This window comes from Phacochoerus africanus, chromosome 12, assembly GCF_016906955.1.
Source record: "Phacochoerus africanus isolate WHEZ1 chromosome 12, ROS_Pafr_v1, whole genome shotgun sequence".
Classification (NCBI taxonomy): domain Eukaryota; kingdom Metazoa; phylum Chordata; class Mammalia; order Artiodactyla; family Suidae; genus Phacochoerus; species Phacochoerus africanus.
In genome coordinates, this window is record NC_062555.1 from 27,043,890 (window position 1) to 27,067,232 (window position 23,343).

The following is a 23,343-nucleotide window of genomic DNA, read 5'->3' on the forward strand; positions in this document are numbered from 1 at the left end:
TGGTGTCTCTCGGGTCAGCCAGGCAGAGTGTGCGAGGGCATCATCTCCCTCCAGTTTCTTCCAAATCAAGGACCAGATCAGCAGAGATCTCTTGGCGTCCACAAACCGCACTTCCACCCAATTCTTGAGTTCAATATATATGCCCACGCAAGATATGTCTCAGTTGGTGGACAGAGCAAAGTGTTATCCTGGATGAGGTATATAGGAAAAGACCTTACAAAGTTAAACCACAGAATGCAGCCGCCCTTGCCTGTTTTCTGGTTGTTTTTTAAACAAAGGTATAAACAGAACTTTCTAGAGGTTTTACCTATATACATCAATTTTGGGATTCATTAAGGGGATGAAAATTTCTAAAATGCTTTGGGCTGTAAGAATAGCCAGACATGTCACCATTCCACCACACTTTTCCAAAAGGTACTCCAAAATACAGCAGAGGTATTCTAAATGGCAATTTTGATAATTTGCATTCTCTCTGTTTTTTTTTTCCTCTATCACAGCTCCTACTACACCGAAGCCATCCTGTGGTAAGTTTGTCTACCTAGCAGCAACATATATCACTTTTGAAGAGCACTTGAATGGTTTCCTGTTTTATTCCAAGTTTCTGACAACCCCCCCCCGCCCCCCAACAAGCTAAACCCACTGGTTCTAATTGCTTACCAATGATTAGCTCCAACTCTTAAGAGCAAGGTTCCTTCAGGGCAAGAAGCTTTGAGGTCACGTTCAGACCAGGATGGATGGTTAGTAGCCCAACAACTTTGGTGGAGCTACTTAACTTCAGTTTGCATATTGGTAAAGTGGGATGATTTTGTTCGGGGGCTGGGGGGAGGGTTCAGTGCAATGATAAATATGAAACGGGAAGGATACCATTAAAGCTAATCTAGACCAACGTTTCTTTTTTTCTCTAGGATTCTGCTCAAAGCAGATGCTTGAGAACAGCTTGTGTCCATCTTTCCCCCCTTTGGTTCCTCTGTTCTCAGTGGAAGCAGAGTCCTTATTCACAGCCAGGGCTTATCTACGTGTTTCTAAATCTCGGCGCAGGAATCCCTGCCTTCCTTAACTCTCTGTACATTTGGTGCAAACATCAGCCTTCATGTGTTTGCTTAATTCATGGGAAGTTTCCTGGCCAGGTCCCTCTCTCATTATCACCTCCTTACACCTTTACTGCCACAGCGTGGAACTACTTGTACTTTTCTTTAAATGGGTTTCTTCCTGTTCCTGTGTCCACACCTGCTCTTCTTCCTCTACCTGGGAATGCCACACCATCTTCATCTGCCACCTCCCTCCCCCATTAATTTTTCTATGTCCTGCTCACATTTTAAAATGCAGAGTCACTGCCTCTGGAGAGCCTCTCCTGGTCCTCCAGTCTGAACAGACGGCTCTGCCTCTTTACTCCTGTATCTGTTGCAGGACTTACGTACAGAGAAACGAGACACTGAGGGGTTTTGCCAGGAAGCAGCGTTTATTTGTGCCAGCATGGGCACAGCAGATTCATATCCAAAGGCTGAGCCCTTAACGCAGCAGGGCATCACCTTATACACCCCATTAGTTTTCCCGCTACATCTGAATTCCTTTGTCCCCCCTATAGGGTGTTCTATAATTTTTGAGCAGACAGTTGCAGATGCAGCCTGTGCTTGTGGACAGAGGTTATGCTACATTGTTGCAGAACTGCGCACAGATGCGGATGCTGCATGTTGTCTTCCCTTTGTTCTGGGAGGGCCCGTCCCTTTCCCCACTACATATTCTTTTGTGCATAATCTTGTTTTAGGCATTTTCCTCTCTTCGGCAGCCCCTACCCGTGCCCATCTCCGTGCTAGATCCTACCATTCCCAGAGCTGATGGTATTCTGTATTCCTACGGCTCCAGACACAGTCTTAAGCGAAATAAGAGCTTCATAATTTTTGTTGCACTAAAAATGAGTGGGTAAATCATTGCGTGTTGAAAAGATATTTTTTACCAATCAATAGAATCCATTTAAACAAAGAGGAGACTGTGAGATGACACTCAGAGAATGTGCTTAAGCGGAGTTGTTATTGATAATCTTACGTAAGCAAAGGAATAATGAGACCTGTGGTCTCTAAATAATTAATGTTCCACAGATCAGGAGAACGAGATCATCAAGCGCTACATTTTAGAAAGCATGGGAAATGCTAAAGTGAGAAGGAGAATGCTGTTTATTTTTGCATAATTCAACGGTTATGGAGGCCCTACTAATGACAGGTTTTACACAAGGATCTGGACTTATAGTTATGATCAAAATGGATGGACTTTTGCTCTCATGGAATTTGTAGTCCAGTCAGACAGACATTAATCTGATAATTGTCCAAATACAAACTCACAAGCCTTGGCCCTTGGTAGGGCAGTGATGTAAACTGAATTACAGAAGGATAACTTGGAGGCACTGATGTGTCCCTTCTGTTTTTTATATTCCTGGAGATATCTTGTTGGAGATTGGATATTTAAAAAAAAAATGTGTGTTGGAGTTCCCACCGTGGCTCAGTGGAAACAAATCCGACTAGGAACCATGAGGTTGCGGGTTCAATCCCTGGCCTCGCTCAGTAGGTTAAGGATCTGGCGTTGTTGCCGTGAGCTGTGGTGTAGGTCGCAGACGTGGCTCGGATCCCGTGTTGCTGTGGCTGTGGTGTAGGCTGGCGGCTACAGCTCTGATTCGACCCCTAGCCTGGGAGCCTCCATATGCCACGCGGGTTCGGCCCTCAAAAGACAAAAGACCAAAAAAAAAAAAAATGTGTGTTAAGGAGTTTGCATTGAACGTTAAGTTTATTTGCTCTGAAAATAAGATTACCCTTGCTGTTTTTTTTTTCTTTTAGAAGAGAAATACATGAATATCCGTGTGAACTACACTTACAATGAGAACAGTAAAACATACAGTGTAATGTTTGCATCTGATATCCAGTGTGACTCTCAAGAGTGTGCAAAGATGCTCCAGAACCTACAGGAATGTGAAAGTAGGACTGTTCACCTATCCCATAGTTCATGTGTTCCTCCTTTTAAACAAATCCTCTTAGAGACACCTCCAGGTAAATGTCCATTGATTTCTGCTTGTGTGTTAACAACCCACAGTGCCATTTTGCATGTGGCATGTCCTCATGTTCAGGGATCAGCTGGTGGGAGAACCAGGAGAGATGGCAGTAGGAAGCCCATGGGTGGACCTTCTGGTCTCCTAACCCAGTGACAATGGAAACCTCAGATGAGCCTTCTCTGTTTTCCCCTTACCTGTCTCCCCATACCTCTCAAATAGAGTGCTTTATGTAGATTAGATAGAACTTACCCCATTGAGTGATGATGCATAAGCTTTCTTTTTTCCTCCTCTGTGGAATTCAAGTCATGAAATATACATGTGCACGTATTAATCCTTTCAAATACAAGTGTGCCCAGAATATTGTGGGGAGGGGGGTACAATGTCAAAGATTTGATGTTTGTGGAAAGAACAAAAGTACTTTCACCAAAAAAAAAAAGAGTGTGGTAGTTATGCTAAGGCGATCAAACTAAGCTACTACTGGAAAGAGGACTAATGTACTAAACTACCTTCACAAAATGTGTTTTTAAGAAGGGATTCAGAGACTGTACATTTGTTGAATCTCTCACGTCTTTCAATAATTTGAGAACACAGATTGAATTATTAACATTTAAATGGGTTCAAGTCTGAGGTTTTGAAAAAGATGCCATTTAACTTATTCTTTTTTTCTAAGTATTACTAAAATAAGTGATCAATTAAAAACAGATTAAAATAAATGATCAGAAAATGACAATAAAAAAAATACATCCCCCAAGAAGGGAGATTCCTTATTCTGTGTAATGATCATTCAATGAAAAATCAAAGAGTAAATGATAAATTGAAGACATAAATAAGAAAACAAAATAGAATGAGTGTTTTAAAAGGTGCAAAAAATGAGAGTTCCCATTGTGGTGCAGAGGAAACAAATCCAGCTAGCATCCGTGAGGATGTGGGTTCCGTTCCCGGCCTTGCTCAGTGGGTTAAGGATCTGGCGTTGCCGTAGGTTGCAAACATGGCTCGGATCCTGCATTGCTGTGGCCATGGCATAGGCCAGCAGCTTTAGCTGCATTTCAACCCCTAGCCCGGGAACCTCCATATGCTGCGAGTACAGCCTTAAAAAGCAAAAAAAAAAAAAAATGCAGTTTTATCTAGACATTTACATTGGGTTCCATTTTTAAAAAGAAGTAAGTATAATTCTAAATGAAAGGATACCAATATGTATGGTATTAAAAAAGAGTAAACTTAGAGAATCAAAAAAAAAAAGCAAAACCCTGAGAGTTGTTAGAATTTTTCAAAAGTAAAAAATTTAAAAAAAAGAATTTTTCAAAAAAATTTTTTCATCTATTTTTATATCTTTTTATTAACAGATCCTACAAAGTTTAAGTTGGAAGACTGTGTACAGCCTGAAGAAGCAAATACTTCTCTTTGTTTGAGGTGGAAGAACAGTGGCAATTTTTCTTGTGATGAAACGAAACTTACATACAATTTTCAATGTCTTGGTAAGAATTCAACATCCATCAGAGGAGTTTTTTCCTATGGTGGGAAGTTTTTCTAGATATTATCTAATCCCTTCCTTCCTTCCTTCTTTCCTTCCTTCCCTCCCTCCCTCCATCCCTCTCTTCCTCTTTCCTTCCTTCCTTCCCTCCCTCCATCCATCCCTCTCTCCCTCTTTCCTTCCTTCCCTCCCTCCCTTCATCCCTCTCTTCCTTCTTCCTTCCTTCCTTCCCTCCCTCCATCCATCCCTCTCTTCCTCTTTCCTTCCTTCCTTCCCTCCCTCCATCCATCCCTCTCTCCCTCTTTCCTTCCTTCCCTCCCTCCATCCATCCCTCTCTCCCTCTTTCCTTCCTTCCCTCCCTCCATCCATCCCTCTCTTCCTCTTTCCTTCCTTCCCTCCCTCCCTCCATCCATCCCTCTCTTCCTCTTTCCTTCCTTCCTTCCCTCCCTCCATCCATCCCTCTCTTCCTCTTTCCTTCCTTCCCTCCCTCCCTTCATCCCTCTCTTCCTTCTTCCTTCCTTCCTTCCCTCCCTCCATCCCTCTCTTCCTCTTTCCTTCCTTCCTTCTTATTTTCCTTCCTTCTTCTATCCTCTATCTCAGTCTCTCTCTCACAGTCCATGATATGTTTGGCATCAAAGCATTTTATTCTCTATACCGCTCAAATTCACAAAATGGACACATATACCATCTGAAAAATATTTTTTGAAATAGTAATACCAATTAATTTATAAGAATTTTCTTGGCAACTGTATACATGAGGCAGTATTGAAGAGATTACCAGAGCAGGGAGTTGTAAAAATCAGGGTACACACACTGTTAGAAAGGGAAAATGACCACAGGATCACGTGATTCCAAGAATTTCCTTTGTCAGCCCCCCTCAGCAATGTTCATGAGCAACTACAAGAAGACGTCGATAAAAGGAAATTAGAAAAGAATAGTAAGGGATCCCAGGAATATGAATTTAAGTTCATGGGGGTCATAATTAAGACATTTTTAATGATTAATTATTTAGTACCTTAATCTATTTTAATTTGAATTTATTGAGTTGAAATCCCCCTCCCCTGGCATAAAGCCATGGGCTAGGCCATAAAGGCAGAACAGACAGACACACACCCACACACTGTCACACAGGGGACGGAGGATGACTCTGTTGTAATCATCATGTTATGGGGAGATACAAGCTCAGAAACAAGAAGTAGGAAGGAAGCAAGAACAGACACATGTTGAACAGATACACAGGATCTAAGATATCGACAAGGTATCACCTAACTCAAGTGCAGTCTCACTTTCTGAGCAGAGAACATTGATTTAATGCTTCATTTCAACACTTAGATTCAAGACACTCTCAAATTCAGGTCTACTTCCTAATGTTTTCTTTAACATTGAGTGTGGTAAAATCAAGCATTATTATAGCAGTTCTCAGGCTCTTTTCCTTGTTGTTTTGACCATTTGCTTAGTTTTTTTGTGTCACACCCATGGCATATGGAAGTTCCCAGGCTAGGGGTTGAATCAGAGCTGCAGCTGCCTGCCTACGCCAAAGCCACAGCCACGAGGGATCCGAGCTGTGTCTGTGACCCACACCACAGCTCCTAGCAATGTCAGATCCTTAACTCACTCACTGAGCGAGGCCAAGGATTGAACATCTATCTCCATGGATATTAGTTGGGTTCATTAGCACTGAGCCACATGGGGAACTCCTCACTCATAGGTTTTCAACCCAATAAATATTCATTATAGCTATAAAACCAGAATGAAATTTAAGTGTGATATATTGTATCCATGTCCTCATAGGCAATATGTATTTCTTTTAGATAAATCTATTCAACAAAGTAAAGAAAAAGAATTTGAAATGAAAGGTCTTCATCCTCAAAAGAATTACACTTGTAGTTCACAAGTGTTTTACAATCAACAGACTTTTGCCAGTGGAAGTAAAACTATTGAAACCGATTTTGCAAGTGAGTATATTACTTACATTTATATGTTAAAGTTCCTTTTTTATATGCTCATGATTTTTCAAAAATCACAGAAAACGATGTTTTGGGTTTAGAGAAAAGGTTTCGGAAAGTGGATTTGGGTCCATTATTAAAGTAGAGTTTTGAAATAAATGATAGAGAATCCAAACCTCCATCAAGTTTTTTTGCAAACTGTAGGCTGCTGTGAGATTATGGTGGAAACAAAACTGTCAGGTATGTGAAATGCTTGTGCACATGTTTCCCACTTCATTTCCTCTTTCATCCTGTAGCATCATTGTCCTCTTTTGTCCTGCAGCCTCTGCCCCCTATCAAATCCTGACTCTGAGAGGAGTAAAGTAAGCACAGAAGCTAGTCACACACAATGGTAGAGCTCCGTGTTTATGGCAAAATAATAATAGTTGTTACTATTATAATGTCAGCAGTATAAGTAATAACAAGACTATCACAGCTAATAACCACTGGAAAAGGAAAGTCCAGAAAATAATAGCATTTGGAAGATGGAGGGGAGAAGGAAGTGAAAAAAGCTAAAATGTCAATTTTCCATTTCTACTACATGTTCTACTTAGTAGAAGCAAGGGATTCCAGTTAAATTTAGAATCTTTTAGGAAAATATGTTGATCGCATGTAAAACAATTCATGAGTTATCACTAAAAAACACGAAAAAAGGACAGATAACTAGATGGCATTGCCTGTAAGCAGCAGGAGAAAGTTATGGAATGATGAAAAATTCCACATGTTAAAGGAGGAAGAGGAGAAAGAAGAAGAGGAAAGAAGGAGGAGGAAGAAGAAGAGAAGAAAATGTGAGAGAGTAGGAGGGCGAAAGAAGGCAAAGGAGGGGGAGGGAGGAGGAGAAGAAGATAAAAGGGCCTAGGTGGGGCAGGCGGAGGGGAAGGAATAAGAAAAAGGCAGCATGGAAGGAGGAAAAGAAAGAGTACTAAGTAGGCAATAGCAGGTGAAATAGCAGAGACGTGTCAAAAGATGTCATAAGTCACTATAAATATAAATGGCCTAAATTCATCTTTTGAAGCAAAGATATCCCGACTTGAGTAAAGACATATTTAGGGGGAATTACTTCAGATCAAGTGATATTTTATGGGAACTTTGATCACTTTGCTCTTTATTGAATGAAAATCAGTGGAGCGGGCTTGCAAAAGAACCAGTAAATGAATGCAATGATAGTAGAAAGGAGAAAATAAAGTTTGAAGTACAAGTTATGGAAAGAAAGAAGAAACGAAAAATAGCAAGAATTCATTAACCATTTTAAGGGCTTATGTCTGAAAAGGGAAATAAAATAGACCTCTAGCAAAATAAACTTCCCCCATGTTTTAAAAAAGGAAATTAAAAATACTGTAGAAATTTTCAGATTATAAAGAAAATTGAATCAAATATGAAAAGTTATGAGTTCCTTGTGGTCTAATGGTTAGGACTTGGCACTTTCAACACTGCTGCCCAGGTTCAATATCTGGTCTGGGAACTGAGATAGTACATCGAGCCTCTGCATGCCACAGTAAGAAGGAAAGCAAGAAGGAAGGAAGGAAGGAAGGAAGGAAGGAAGGAAGGAAGGAGGGAGGGAGGGAGGGAGGGAGGGAGGGAGGGAAGGAAGGAAGGAAGGAAGGAAGGAAGGAAGGAAGGAAGAAGGAAGGAAAGAAAGAAAGAAGAAGAAAGAAAGAAAGAAAGAAAGAAAGAAAGAAGAAGACGATAGAGGGAGAGAGAGAGAAAGAGCTGGCGCAGAAGAAAGGAGAAAGCAAGTAAGCCCCAGGAAGGGCGAAGGAAGGGAGAAACGAAGCAAAGAACGAAAACGCTAAAAGTTAGATGAAATAGACAATTTTTAGAACATGAATTACGGACGATCACCTTGGAAGAACTAGAATAAACTTATAATCCAATACCTTTCCACTCACTTCACATTTCTTGTCTGCTTACCTTACCTGCCCCTTAAAAAAGGAAAAACATAAAGGCGAGTTTGCCAGTATTCAAAGAATGCTTAGTTCCTATCTTATCCAAACTATTCCACAGCAGAGAAAACATGACAATCTATCAACTCACTTTGATTATTGTTAAGAAGTGGGATAAGCTTAGGGTGAATGTTATCTGGATACTAAACTTGGGCAAAGCTAAGGCAACTATAGGCTAGCCTGTCCTATGAACATAGATACTAACCAGTAAATGAAATATTAGCAAAGTGGATGCTTTTGTACATTATAAAATATGTAATTACCAGAGAAGATGTGCACATGACAAATAAGCCTATGAAAAGGTGCTCCGTGTCACATGTAATGAGCGAAATTAAAATAACAGCAAGATACTACTATTCACCTTCAGAATGGCCAGATCTAGAACACTGCCAGTACCAAACGGTGGCAAGAATGGAAACAAGAATTCTCATTCATTGCTGGTAGGGTATCGCTTTGGAAGATACTTTGAAGGTTTCTAGAAAACTAAACTTATCTTACCATACCACCCAGTCATCATACTCCTTGGTATTTACTCAAAGGAGTCGAAAACTCATGTCCACATAAAGACTTGCATGTGGATGTTTATAGAAGTTTTATTCATAATTGCAAAACCTGGAAGCACCCAAGATGTCCTTGAGTAGGTGAATGGGTAAACTGGGGTCCATCTGGACAATGGAATATTATTCAGCCCTAAAAAGAAATGAGCTATCAAGCCATGAAAAGACATAGAAGCTTAAATGCATGTTAATGAGTGAACGAAGCCAATCTGAAAAAGCTGCATACCAGATGGTTTCATGATGTGACACTCTAGAAAAGGTAAAACTCTGGAGACAATAAAAAGATCAATGACTGGCCAGGGGCTGGAGGGGAGGGAGGGATGAAGAGACAGAAACAGAGGATTTTAGGGCAGTGAAAATACTTTGTGTGACAACGTGATAATGGATTGGATACCTGTCCAATCATTAGTTCAAACCCATTGAATGTGCAACACCAAGAGTGAGCCTAGTGTAAATGGTGGATTCTGGGTGGTAATGATGTGTCAGGGGTTTATAAATTGTAACAGAAGCACCCCTCAGGTGCAGGATGTTGATAACTGGGGAGGCAGTGCATGTGTGAGAGCAAAGGGTACACGGACTATCTCTGTATGCTCCTCCCCACCCCCAATTTTTCTAAGAACTAGAAAGGCTCTAAAAAAGTATGGTCTTAAAAAAAAGCATTATTACTGAGTAAGATTTATTCTGGTAATGCAGCCTTTGAAAATAGCAATTTAACCATTTTACATGTCATTTTATTCAGGAAAGAGGGAAAATTTGTCAAGACCATTGCAAAAGAAGCTACATTCTTTAAAAAAATACAAAAAAACCCACACTTTTGTTAATTCACCTACTTTCCTGAAAAATGTTTTGTAGTTCTCAGGGTACAAGTCTTAGAGTTCTTTTGTTAAATGCGTTCCTAGGTTTACATGTATTCCTGCTTATTATGGTTCATTGCCAGTGTGTAGACATACAATTGATTTTTCTGTATTGATCCTAAGATCTGCCTCATTGATGAACTTGTTTATTAATTATAATATTACAGGGTTTTCAACAGGGCATGCTAAGGTGATTCTGCATTTCATGTGGGAGGAATGGGTAGCTAAGGACTGAGGGAACTTCCAAAATCCATCTCCAGGGAGCCTCCCAAAACAACTAAAAACCACAAGAAGAAAAATAAAGCTCCAGTGACATCATGTCCTCAGCATATCTAGAAAAAAATCAACACCTTTTGGATACTAAGTGTGAAATCAATACAGTCTTTATAAATCACTGTGACAAAATAGAAAGCCCAGGAAAAGATTTTTATTTTTTATAAAAATGCAAAGGCAACTCAGTGGGAGAAAGGATTTTTTTTTGTTATGTATTTACTTGGATATTTGTTTGGTTACTGGAGTTTTTTAAGTTATCCCTACAGCGGGGCAGGGGGTGGGGGGAACACATCAACCTTTATCTCTCAACAACCACGAAAATTTACTCAAAACGAATTGTAGACCTAAACATTAAAACTAAAACTATAGAATGTCTAGACAAAGACGTTAGAAAACTCATTGCTACTTTAGTGAAGGCGACAGTTTCTTAGCTGGACACATAAACACAGGAATCCTAAAAGAAAACAATTTAGAAAATAGACTTCCTAAAAATTAACCATTCTTGCTCTTTGAATGAAGCCATTAAAATTAAGGAAATAAAAGAGCAATCCCTACATTGTGAACAAATCCAAAATAAAAATCTCAACCCAGACCATCTTGCCAGAGTATGTAGAGACCTCTTCTAAATACAAAATAAGATATCAAGGAACCCAATTAAAGTGGGCAAGCATCTTGAGCATATGGTTCACGGAGGAAGATACATGAAAGGCCAAGAAGCACATAAAAATATGTCCAATATTATTAGTCAACAGGGACATCCAAATTAAAACAACCAGGAGATGATGATGGCATCACACACCAACGAAAATGGCTAAAATTAAAAACACGTAACAACCCTATTGGTGAGAAGGCAATTGCTTGCCTAGAAATTTCACTCCAAGGATTTACCAAAGAGGAAAAGCTATATCCATAGAGAGACGTCTACACACCTGTCCACGGTGGATTCACTCATAGTAGCCACAGCCTGGAAAGAATGAAGCGTCCATCGACGGGGGAATGCATAGATTAAAGGTGGTCTCTTCATCATGGAATACTACTCATAAATTTAAGAAAAAGGAACTATTGATGCACGCAACAACATGAATGACTCTCCAGAACATTATGCTACATGTGAAAAAGTCCTCTCTGTCGGACTTAATCTATATGAAATGAAAGCAGATACCAGTCTGTAGTAACAGAGGGCAGGCAGTTCAGAGGGTGTTTGGGTTGGGCAAGGAAAACTCCCTTGCCTGGGAGCTACACAGAACTTCCTGGGTACGGCAGAAATGAATGTCATGCATCTGATTGTGACCGTGGTTCTATAAATGCGTGTCCCTGAGGGGTGTGTTTTCATGTGAATTATACCTCATCATTTTGATGTAAGCATTTATTACATTCTTCACCTCAAGTTCTGATGACGAGTTACTGGAAGCAATGACACGTTCTACTCCAATGATGACCATTAAATGGATCAGCCCTAAACTGAGGGCAGATTTCCAGCACAATGGAAAAGCTAGCAGGACAAGAATACCCATGAGAGGAAAAGGAGGAGTTTCAGGGTTGTTTTTTTTTTTTTTCAAAGCAGTGGAGAATGCCATCCTGGACTGACCTTTACTCTGTTAAAAGACCTCCAATGTAGCCTTCATGTTTCTTTCTTTTAATTTCATCATCAAGTCCTAATTAATCCAAATACAGCTATTAGTAATCCACGCTCATATTCACAAATGATCAGACTATGGGTTTTAGTAATCCATGCTCGTACTATGAAGAATATTTTCCGTGTCTTCTTTTCCATGTTTTATAGTCTCATTCTTTTAACAGGTCCAGGAACCCCTCAGGATATTGAATGTTCTAATAAAAGTTCTCAGGAAGGACAGGTGACCTGGAAACCACCTAACAGTGTATTTCATAAGTTCTTTCTTTGTTATCGGAGGGATCGAGGTAACTTTTTTTTTTTTTGGTCTTTTTGCCTTTTCTAGGGCCTCTCCCGGGGCATATGGAGGTTCCCCAGGCAGGGGTTGAATCAGAGCTGTAGCCACCGCCTCCGCCACAGCAATGCAGGATCCAAGCTGCATTTGCAACCTACACCACAGCTCATGGCAATGCTGGATCCTTAACCCACTGAGCAAGGCCAGGGATTGAACCCTGCAACCTCATGGTTCCTAGTCGGGTTCGTTAACCACTGAGCCACGACGGGAACTCTGATCAAGGTAACTTGAATGGAATTGGATTCTATATCAGGAAAGAGAAGTGGAAGATTGGAAAGCGTAGATATGTGGGTAGAGCTAGTGAGCCTCGGAGCTCTCTCTGCCTCAACCATGATGGGCGTGCCAACTGCCTTGATTTTAAAATTGCTTCTACTCACTCTGGGCTTCCCAGCCTCTGAAACTACTGTAGCTCAGAACAACCCCCATACAAACTCATTCTTCTTGGTCTTCTTAGCTCTAATCTTTCCATACCAAAGCCTAGAGGAAAAAAAAAAAAAAAAACCTCTCTGGAAGACAATACTCCTTTCTGTCTTCCAAAAGTTAGGGAAGTGGGCTGCACTGATTTGAACTCGTTATTCTGGGCCACAAACAACAGCCAAAGCTGACTCCAGCTGATATACACACAAAAAACTGGGTGAACAAAAATGAACATGTGGGAGTTCCCATTGTGGCTCAGCGGGTTATGAACCTGACTAGTATCCATGAGGATGTGGGTTCGATCCCTGGCCTGGCTCAGTGGGTTAAGGATCTGGTGTTGCCATGAGCTGTGGTGTAGGTCACAGATGGGGCTTGGATCCCAGTATTGCTATGGCTGTGGTGTAGGCTGGCAGCTGCAGCTCCAGTTTGACCCCTCGAGATGTTCGTATAGAGTACATTGCCCTTTCAGCCAAAGTTCAAAACCCTTGACAGTTGGAAATGACTGTTCTGAACCATCTAAGTATGATGTCCCAAACGACAATATCTTTTGAAAAAAAAGATGTGCTGGTCCAAATTAAGTCAATGATTTGACTTTTGTCACATTGGCTAACTTAAAAGGGTCGCAGAAAAACATCAGTGAAACTTATTCTGATGTAGAAAGTGTGTAAGGTTATATCTGCAAACAGACAAAATTAGGTTCCTGAGTGGAAGCCAGATGGACCTTGAAAATGACATCTTGACCTTTGCAGGGTAGCTGAGTTCGAAGCTGATCTTTGTCCCAGCAGCCAGACTCCCTATGAGGGATGGGCAGGAGCTATGAGTTGGGGAGGGGGGGGTGCAGGGGTGCCACCTGCCCCTTTCTTGAGCTCACACCTTTCCTGTCCTCAAAGAGAATTCTCCCTAAGGACTTGGCAGCTGCACTGACAGGTATAAATCAATTAACTCCAGCTCAGGGGATTTCTGAGAAAATCGGCACTGAACCAAGCTAGCACAGACACTTTATCTCACTGGCTGCTCAGCATCCTGTGGCGGAGTACAGATAATAACTGTTATCTCCATGTCATGGATAAGCAACAGAGACAAGATGTGAGCACGTGCAAGATGTTTGCTTATGCTGTTTCTGCAAGTCTGTTGGCATGTCCAGCTGGACCAGAGAAGTGTCCAAGGGGAGCAAACAGCTTGGTCCCCCAGCAGAGCCTCGTCCTCTCTGCCTTCCCAGACAGTCTGCACCATGGTGAAGAGCATGGCCAGGACCTCCGTAACTGGGGCTCTGTTCTTCCTTTCCTGCAAGATCATGGGCAGACGGCTAAGGTCTCTGGGTCTCAGTTTCCTCATCTGTAAAACTGGATGATATCAAAGGAGCCAACTTATAGGCTTGGGGCGATGGAGGCTTAACTCATGTGGACTACTCAGAGCTGTGCTTGGCACACAGCATCATCTATTCATTGTTTTTATCCTTGCCGGTATTATTATTGTTATTGTTATTATTTTCACTGCAATTCAGAGTCAATAACCTCCTGCCTTTCAAACCTTCTTCAATCTATCTTTCTTGGTGGCACTAGGCTACTCAAGACTAGTCGGTGGCTAGTGAATGCAACACACCGTAAGCAAGTTCCCACCTCTCAGGTGCCTACCTAGGCAGAGTCTGCTGTCCTAGTCAGGCTTGTGCCTTCCTTCCTTTTGAAAGCTTTCCTCCCCCCCTTACACCTACTCAACCTCGCTCATCTTTCGGTAAACAGCTTAGAGTCTACTGCCAGTGTAAAGCTTTCCCCGATTGCCTCAGCCCCCCATGAATGACCAAGAGGGCAGAGTAAACCCCTTAATGGGTGATTACGTAGATTCTGCATCTCAAGTCCATAACCGTAGCTAATACCAAAGTTCAACGTTTGGAGGTTAAATATCTAAAAAACGTTTGCTAAATAGCAGAAAAAAAAATTTCATGATGTCTACGGTGGGTTGTGTTTTCTCAGAGAGAAGAGACCCTCCTTACAGATGTGTCTGAACTACTCAGTACGTTATGTCCCAAATTAATATCATGAAACCCTAATTGTGGAATCTTTGAGTTTAGAGGGATCACATTTGTTCAGGACCTTTGCTGAGGATTGGATGTACTTCTGAGCATCAAGGGTGTTGTTCTTTCGCAGTCACTCAGTTTGGGGTCAGCTCGGAATGGTTTAACGTGGACGCCAAATTAAATAGGTGGTAATCCTGACTTTTGATGACTTCATAAATGCTTTTTTTCCCCCCCTGAGATCCAGTATGCGTCGCTCTGAATGAAAGCCTGACCTCATATGATTTGAAACAATTGAAACCCTATACAACATATTATGTAACCTTACATGCCTCTGTCAAGGGAAAAGCAGAGCGTAATGGAACTGAAGCAAAATGTGACTTTCAAACAAACGCAGCGGGTAAGTTATGAACTTTAGTGCTTTTTCTCTATGAATGATGAGGCACCAAGTTCCAACCCTGTAACCTACAGCACAGGTACCTTTTCTTTTCAGGGGGGAAACAACGTCGATCTGGCATGTTTTTTGTTAACATCTAGGGTTTCTAATAATTAAAAATATAACAAGTTAAAAATTCTTATCTTGGGTTCTTTGCATCCTTCAGGTAGAATCATAGAATTGTAAGAATGAGGCCGGAGGGCACAGGAACTGGCAAAATGTATTCGCTTTCAGGGCAATTAACCAACTTAGAGAAAATGCATTATTTATTGTTTTCTTTATTACCTAGAAATAATTGACGGCCTTCAGGCACCTAGAAGACCTCAGTCATAAAGCTGTCACTGGCCGACCTCTGGCTACATGACAAAAGGCCTCAGAAAACATTTTATTTTGTTAGCAGTTTCTTCTCTGTTACAGTGAACTACCTACCATTTTATTTCATGTCACATTTTACATTCGTTTGGCTCTTGCCATCTGTGTGATGGGCTCCGTAGAGCCCAGGTTCAAAGCTAGATCTGTGTCTGAGGGGTTGTCATGTCCATCAGGGTCAAGGAATAAGAAATACCCCTGAATCTATGGCTCCAGGGCCCCTAACTGGCACCAGGCTCACAAAGAAAACTTGTCTCATTCAGGGCTGCACATAAAATGCTCTGGATGTCATTTGAATTCTGGTTTCAAAAATCCAGCTTCTTGGCGTTCCTGTTGTGTGGCTCAGCAGGTTAAGAACCCAACACTGTCTCTCTGAGGAGGCAGGTTCCATCCCTGGCCTCACTCAGTGGGTTAAGGATCCAGTATTGCTGCAAGCTGCGGCCTAGGTGGCAGATGGCATCTCAGATCTGGTGTAGGCCTACACTGCAGCTCCGCTTGGACCCTGGGAACATCCATATGCTACAGGTGCAGCTGTAAAAAGAAAAAAAAAAATCTAGGTTTTCAAGCTTTATGCTTTTGTTATTTTCCTGAGTTTCCGTGCTATCATAGAATAATCCATTGCTGCTGAGGAATCCAACAGGTAGGTGCCTGAAAGGGTGAGGCTATCAGTCTCAGAAAGGAGGACCTGGATTGTCTGGAGGCCTTTGGGGTTTCCCAGTCACCCCCTTTTCCCTCCCTGCTCTTCCCCGCCTCCTTTCTCTTGTTTTCATTTCTGCACACTCTCTTTGGGGAAATTGCAAACAATCTCATGGTTTTATATGCTAATATTCAATGCCTGAATATATAATTTCTTCTGGGGTGTTTTGTGATAACTTTTGCATGTATCTTCTACCCTAACTCCCCCATCTATAACTGCCCCCCCCAATGAGCACTTCACATCATTTATGTTGGACACATATATTGCCAAGGAATTTAAATAGGCATTTGCCGGGTGATTAAAGCCACATGTCTGGCTTCCTTTTGATAGAGCCAAGCAAAGTCAGAGACATTCACGTTTCACGGAAGACAGATAATAGCATGACTGTGACTTGTACGCCTCCTACCGACCTTAATGGCCCCCCTGGGAATTACGTCCTGAAGGTCCTCATTGGAGATTCCGAGAAGAAAACTTACCTCAACAAAACATGCAACTTCTTAGTAAAAGATCTTAGCTATTCAACAGAATATACATTTCAGGTAAGACTGCCATTTCTGTAACCCCTACAGAACAGGTGTCCATTAGAGTGGTTATTCTGCCGTCCTTAAATCATGCAAAGACCGGGGTTCCCATGAGCTTGAGAAGCTCTGGTGTCTAATGGAATCACGCTTTAAAAGCCTCGAAAGTTTGACTCCAAACTTTTTGTCTTTAGTCCTAAATACAGTGGTTTACAGCAAAGATTTTGTTGGAATATTTTTGACCTTCAACCTGACTCACAGTTAAAGGGTGGCCCCTGCATCAAGAAACACAACATTTTGTGCACAATGGATGATTCCTCTACTCTCTTTCTTATTCACCTTGGCTATTTATTTTGACTAGTGTGACTTTTTAATTACAAACTTGTTTACAGGTACATTACATTAGAAAATAGTACAAATAGGATTTCCTGTTGTGGTTCAGCTGGTTAAGAACCCAACTCGTATCCATGAGGATGCGGGTTCCCTCCCTGGCCTCGCTCAGTGGGTTGAGGGACCTGGGTTGCCGTGAGCTGTGGTGCAGGTCACAAATGTGTCTTGGATCTGTCATTGCCATGGCTGTGGTGTAGGCCTGCAGCTGCAGCTCTGATTCTACCCTTAGCCTGGGAACTTTTATATGCCATAGGTATAGCCCTAAAAAGGAAAAAAAAAAAATAGGGACTTAACTTTAAATGACAAACATTTTGATGTGTTGGATTTTGCTCTTTCAGTTTCATTTATTCTTGCTGATTCCAACTATTATTATTTTATTATGGCTAAAGGGGCTAAAATGTCCTTATACATTTTTCACTGTTAAGTATTTTCCTTAAAAAGTTTTTGGTAAGTAAATATTGACATAATCTCGACGTTTCAACTTTAAAGCTAACCAGTATATATAGATATATATATACATATATATATATAAATGAAAATAAACAGCAATGTATAAGAAATAGTGTATGTGTTATGCTGTGAGTTATGAATTTACATTAGAAAATGATTTTCTCCTTGATTATTGAAATTCAGGTCTATTACAACAATGGACAATTTCGTGGTGCTCCGGAGTCTGCCACACATTCAACTTCTTGTAAGTCCTTACTCAGCTATTTATTCTACTTATATTAATTAATTAATTTTTTTATTATAATGATTTTTGTTTTTTCTGTTATCGTTGGTTTAGGGCGTTCTGTCAATTTTCCACTGTACATACAGCAAGGCGACCCGGTTACACATACAAGTATACATTCTTTTTTCTCACATTATCATCCTCCATCATAAGTGACCATTTATAGTTTCCAGGGCGACACAGCAGGATCTCAGTGCTTATCCATTCCAAAGGCGATAGTCTGCATCCATTAGCCCCAGATTCCCAATCCATCCCATTCTCTCCTCCTCCCCCTATTTATTATACTCATATTAAATATATTTTAGCAATTGCAAAGCTTTCTTATTTTACGTTTATACTCAAGTTTGAATATTACATGTTTAAATTTCCATTAACATTATATTTCAAGTTGTCTGGTCAAACCTCTGTATGGGTGAATGTCCTATTAAAATAGGGCCTCTTAAGTTCAAATTAAGAAACTCAATTATTCGAAGATTGAACATTTCATCAAACACTTCCAAAAGGATTTATCTGCAGAGGCTAACACTACAGCTATGTTTAGGATATTTCTTCCTGTTTGTTTCAAGCATGTTGGTTTCGTGTGCTCTGTTAGAAATTATGATCTTGTCTCGTGCCATCTCTCAACCGTACACCTGACAGAAGTAGGTACCTACAAATCTGTGCTGATTTATCCATTGAAAGCTGGGAAGGTCATTCCCTTGTGGCAATCAGGGTATTTAATTGTTTTGTCATGACTATTTAGACTATTTTAACCAAAATAAAGGTGCATATAGAAAAAAAACACTTAAATTAAAATACCATTATAATAATGAAAATGCTAGCTGCATGTCACCACTCCCACCTGGTGTTATGGTCTCCAGAACGAGCAATTTTCTGATTTCAGGTCTCCTTACAGTTTCCTTCTTATATATAGAGAGACGATATTGTCAGCTGCTCTTTCAGAGTTATTAACGTTGCCTACTGATTTGAGGCTGTGAAGGAAGAAGACAACACAGTGCTTTACATTTTCCCTGCTTGTTTGCTTTGTAAAGAAAATAAGATAAAATTCCATTCAAAGCTCCAAGTGCAGTGGTATCAAGCTCAGGCTCTTTCCAACCATCCCTGCCCCTTCTCCGTCTTTGTCAACTACCCACATATGCACATGCCTAATTGCTCATGCTTTACTTTCCAAAATCTTTCCAAAGAGGAAGATACAAAATCAGCTTATTTTCCAAACCTCTATACCAAGTCCCATATAAAGTTCTTTCTGTTCAGATTGCTAAAATAAAAGCCCCTAATGTGAGATGCCAGACAAAACCAGCCAGATCTCTTCACTTTCATTTCTTTTATGATTCCTTTTTAATAACAACAGCTTCATTGAGGTTTTCTGATGAGGTCAATAATTTATAGCAGCAGCACCGACTCTTGGGGTCATAGGCTCTGCTGGACATTTCAGACTCTCATTTTACTTAATGGGAAGGCTGGCACCTTTTCATGCAGAGAGACACAGAGCAGGAAACACACCCAGTGAGGGGATCTGGCCATGGGAATGTGGGTAGCGGTACCCACGACTGGCCAGGGACTGTGTCCTTTTTGACCCTCTAGGAGGCAACAGAGATGTAAAATGGATCACGTGTGTGGGTGCCGGAGTCACTGGCTTAGGAGCCCCATGTTAAGAAAGGAAATCAGTATCTCTTAAAATAATTCCAGATGTGCCAACAGGGGTGTGCCCAGTGACAAAATGTGCCATGGGCTAGTGCACTCCAGGAGACACAAAGCCAGGACTTCCATTGTTCACCATCGTTCATATGCAACCATCCTAGTCCACATGCCCTTTAGAAACCAGCCATCACATTTACATTAGCGTTGTTGCCAGGTAACAGCTACTATTCCATCTTTATCACATTCCCACTTCAGTGGGGCCAGAGGGTTATCCCAGGCTCCTTTTTTTTTTTTTTTTCCCCATGAAGCCGAAAAAGGTATCATTAACTCTTCGTTCACAAGAGCATTTTCATAAGAGCTGAATAATGTAGTTATGTGTTAATAATGACATCTGCTCCAGCAAAGGTCTTAGGGTGCAAGTTGCAAAAACAGAGCTGCTAGAAATGTATATCTGAGTTCCCTGGCATCACATCCTCTTGCATGGATCTTGACAACTTTCCCAGCTGAGCTTCCTGTTCTGGTTCGGGGCTTTCTAGAGGTACAACTCACATGCCATCATAAAATTTTTCTGCATCGGTTTCCTGTTTCCTGTCGGATTGATGCATTTGAATCTCATGCATTTTTAATTTTAATTTTAACTTTTGCTTTTTAGGGCCACACCTACGGCATATAGAAGTTCCCAGGCTAGGGGACGAATCAGAGCCACAGCCACAGCCACGTGGGATCTGAGCTGCATCTGACCTATACCACAGCTCACTGCAAGCCTGGCTCCTTGACCCACTGGGCAAGGCCAGGGATTGAACCTGCATCTTTGTGGATACTAGTCAGGTTAGTTTCCACTGCACCACAGTGGGAACTCCTAATGCAGTTTTAAAAATCTTACTGGTTTGTATCTTCTAGTGTAAGAAGAAAATATCCTAATGTTTGCATGCATGAAAATATCTTTATTCTGTTCTGACACTTAATCAACATTTTGCCCTGGCATAGACTCCACATTTAAAAACATAGAATTTAAAAATCATGTCTGCTCTGTTCCCCTGCATCTAGAATTACATTCTAGATGCAATTTGTTACCTGTTTCTCATTCTTATGTTCCTTCGTTTCCTCTTCTCCCTGGAGATTTTAGGCTTTCCTCTTTATTCTTGGTCTTATGTGGGTCATTTTCACTTATTTTTTTGGATGCTGCCATTGGCCTTCATGACCTGGAGGCTTATAGCTATGAGAAATTTTCTTTGCTCTGCTCTTTTTTTTTTTTTGCAGTCTTTTTGGAATTCGCATGAGTCATATTTAGGAATCCTACACTGATGTGTTCGTTGGCACTTATCAATATTTGGTGCATTTATTTATTTGCAAAATGTCTAGTACATGTTGGCCTTCTCTTTGTCTCTTGATAGATATAAATACATAGATAGATAGATAGATAGATAGATAGATAGATAGATAAAAACATACATAGACACACGCAGGACACATACAGACATCCTACAATACCATCTAAAGAACAAATCATTGCCACTTCATAGATGAGGAAAGGTGAACTCAGATCATTTAATTGGTCCGCCCTGTGTTGAGTCAAACAAATGGCAGAGCCACGATTCAAACTTAACTCTGGCATCAGAAAATCTTCACGTGAAGCTACTTTTCTATGTTCCCGATTTTATGAATTCCCAGTGAGAGATGTTCTGAGCATGAGACACACTATTTGGGCAGCCCATGGCCTGGATGAGTCATTTCTATGTTTTTGATTGCAGGAGAAATCTCTTGTGCTCAGGAAGATTTCCACGGACTGCAGAGAAAATAGGTTCCCCTTATGTTCTTACCATTCTACTTTATTTTTTCATAAATCTAAGGAAAACACATAATAATTTGATGTGTTCGTTTACCTGTCTAGCTTTTTGTTTTCCCCCCAAGATAAGGAAAATCCCCTCAGAACTGGTACCTCTTTATGCCATATTTTCTATTGTTCCCTCAGAGACCATCCCAGTTGTAAGACACGGCATTTGCTCAGTAACAATGGGATGAATGAGGGGTATGAATCCACGAAGCCAGTGTTGGGTGCTGGGATGGATAAACCCTCAGGTCCCAGTGATGTAGCAGAATGGACATTTCTTACTCCACAGCATTGCAGGATGTTTGTATGCCTGTAGAGAGCGGGGTTCTGCTCCACACCCTCATTCAGAACCCCAGGCAGACACAAGGCTGCCCTCTCCCATATGTGGCTTCTGATTTTGAGATGGCCAGCAACATCCAGCCAGCAGTTTGGAGAAGAGAGGTGTGTAGAGTCCCAGCACCACACCTGGGACCACTTCTACCCTTACCTCAGTTATCTGGACACACTGAGCAGCAAGGAGAGCTGGTCCAGAAGGAAGAGAAAATAGGAGTGCTTAGGAGCTGGCCAGTGTCTGCCAGGGGAAGGGAGGGAGGAGGTGAGGAAGGGGAGGATTGCTGTCTCAGAGGCAGCAAACGGTACGGACTGTCCCTAGACAAAACTGCAAGGGAGGCAATATTTTGTATTCGTTTTTCTCTCTAACAAATTACTGAAACCCAGCAGCCTAATACCACACCGGTTATCAGCTCACAGTTTCGTCGGTCAGAATTCCGGCTCCCTGTGACCGGCTCTTCCACTCAGGGTATCACACAGCTGAAATCCAAGTGTCAGCCATGATGAGTGTTTATCTGGAGAACATGCAGAAAAATGCTTCCAGGGTCATTCCAGGTTGCCAGAGTCCTGTTTCTTGATGTTGTTGGACCAATGACTTGATTTCCTGGATGGGCTATGGGCCAGGGTTTGCACTCAGATCCTAGAGGCCCCTCAGGTTTTCCCACATGGCCTCCTCCCTCTTCCCACCACAGCAGCGTGTGGAATCCTTCTGGTGCTTCGGATCTCAGGCTCCTGCTTTTAGGGACACTTGATGAGGTTGGGCTCACCCAGAACAATCTCTATAGATTAAAATCTCACTGACAGGAGACTCGGATTCTCTCTGCACAGCCTCACAGCCACAGTACCTAGATTAGTGTTGAATTAAATAAGTGGGACCTGGGAAGCTTGGGCACCACCTTGGAATTCTGCTCACTGCATTTTTCCTGAAGAATACCCAACTTCTCAGCCTATCCCTGCCTTAGACGTATCATTTCTGTACTGCCTTAGAAACATGATTTAAGAGGATTGATTTTGTTTCTTCATCTAAAGTAGTAAGAACACCAAGTCTCTCCCTAGCTTCATGAACTATAGCAAACCACAGCTGTGGTATTTCAAATCAACACACTGCCCTCACCCCTTTGAAGTCTTCCACTCCCTCCAGGCATGGTGACAATTTAAAACCCCTCACTGTAATCACGCTCTTGCAATTATTCATTTTTTTTATATAATTGCTCAATGAATTGTATTACATTTATAGTTGCATTTATAAAAAAATGGGCAGAAGATTATAGTTGATTTATAATGAGGTATACAGCAGAGTGAATCAGTTATACATATATCCATTTCTTTTTGAAGTCTTTTTCCATATAGGCTATTACATAATTTTGAGTAGTGTTCCTTGTGCTACACAGTAGGTCCTTGTTCCTCATCTATTCCATATATAGTCATGTATATATGTCAATCCCAACCTCCCAATTTATCCCTCCCCCCTGCACTTCCTCTTTGGTAACCATAAGTTTGGTTTCAAAATATTTGAGTTTGTTTCTATTTTGTGAATAAGTTCTTTTGTATCCTTTTTATTAGATTCCAAATATTAGTGATCTCATATGGTATTTGTCTTTCTTTATCTGACTTATTTCACTTTGCATGAGAATCTCTAGTTGCATCTGTATTGCTGCAAATGGCATTATTTTGTTCTTTTTTATGGCTGAGTAATAGTCCATTGTATATATGTACCACATCGTCTTTATCCATTCCTATGTCAATGGACATTTAGATTGCTACCATGACTTGGCTATTGTAAATAATACTGCAATGAACACTGGGATGGATGTATATTTTCAAAGTATGCTTTTCCCTGGATATATGCTCCATATTGGGATTTCTGGATCATATGGCAGTTC

General features: G+C 41.1%; 1 protein-coding gene across 10 annotated transcripts in view; it reads left to right on the forward strand.

Moving 5' to 3' along the window:
- The window catches only part of PTPRC (protein tyrosine phosphatase receptor type C), a 118,849-nt gene that overhangs the window by 65,456 nt on the left and 30,050 nt on the right, over positions 1-23,343 (forward strand). For 5 of the 10 annotated variants that reach the window (XM_047754886.1, XM_047754891.1, XM_047754894.1 and 2 more), the window contains 8 exons: positions 498-524; positions 2,826-3,035; positions 4,381-4,512; positions 6,320-6,463; positions 11,921-12,040; positions 14,757-14,915; positions 16,348-16,556; positions 17,559-17,619. In XM_047754886.1, the coding sequence (XP_047610842.1) occupies positions 498-524; positions 2,826-3,035; positions 4,381-4,512; positions 6,320-6,463; positions 11,921-12,040; positions 14,757-14,915; positions 16,348-16,556; positions 17,559-17,619 (1,062 nt within the window). The remainder of the gene's footprint in view (positions 1-497; positions 525-2,825; positions 3,036-4,380; positions 4,513-6,319; positions 6,464-11,920; positions 12,041-14,756; positions 14,916-16,347; positions 16,557-17,558; positions 17,620-23,343) is intronic. The other 5 variants (XM_047754888.1, XM_047754892.1, XM_047754896.1 and 2 more) reach the window with 3 other exon arrangements.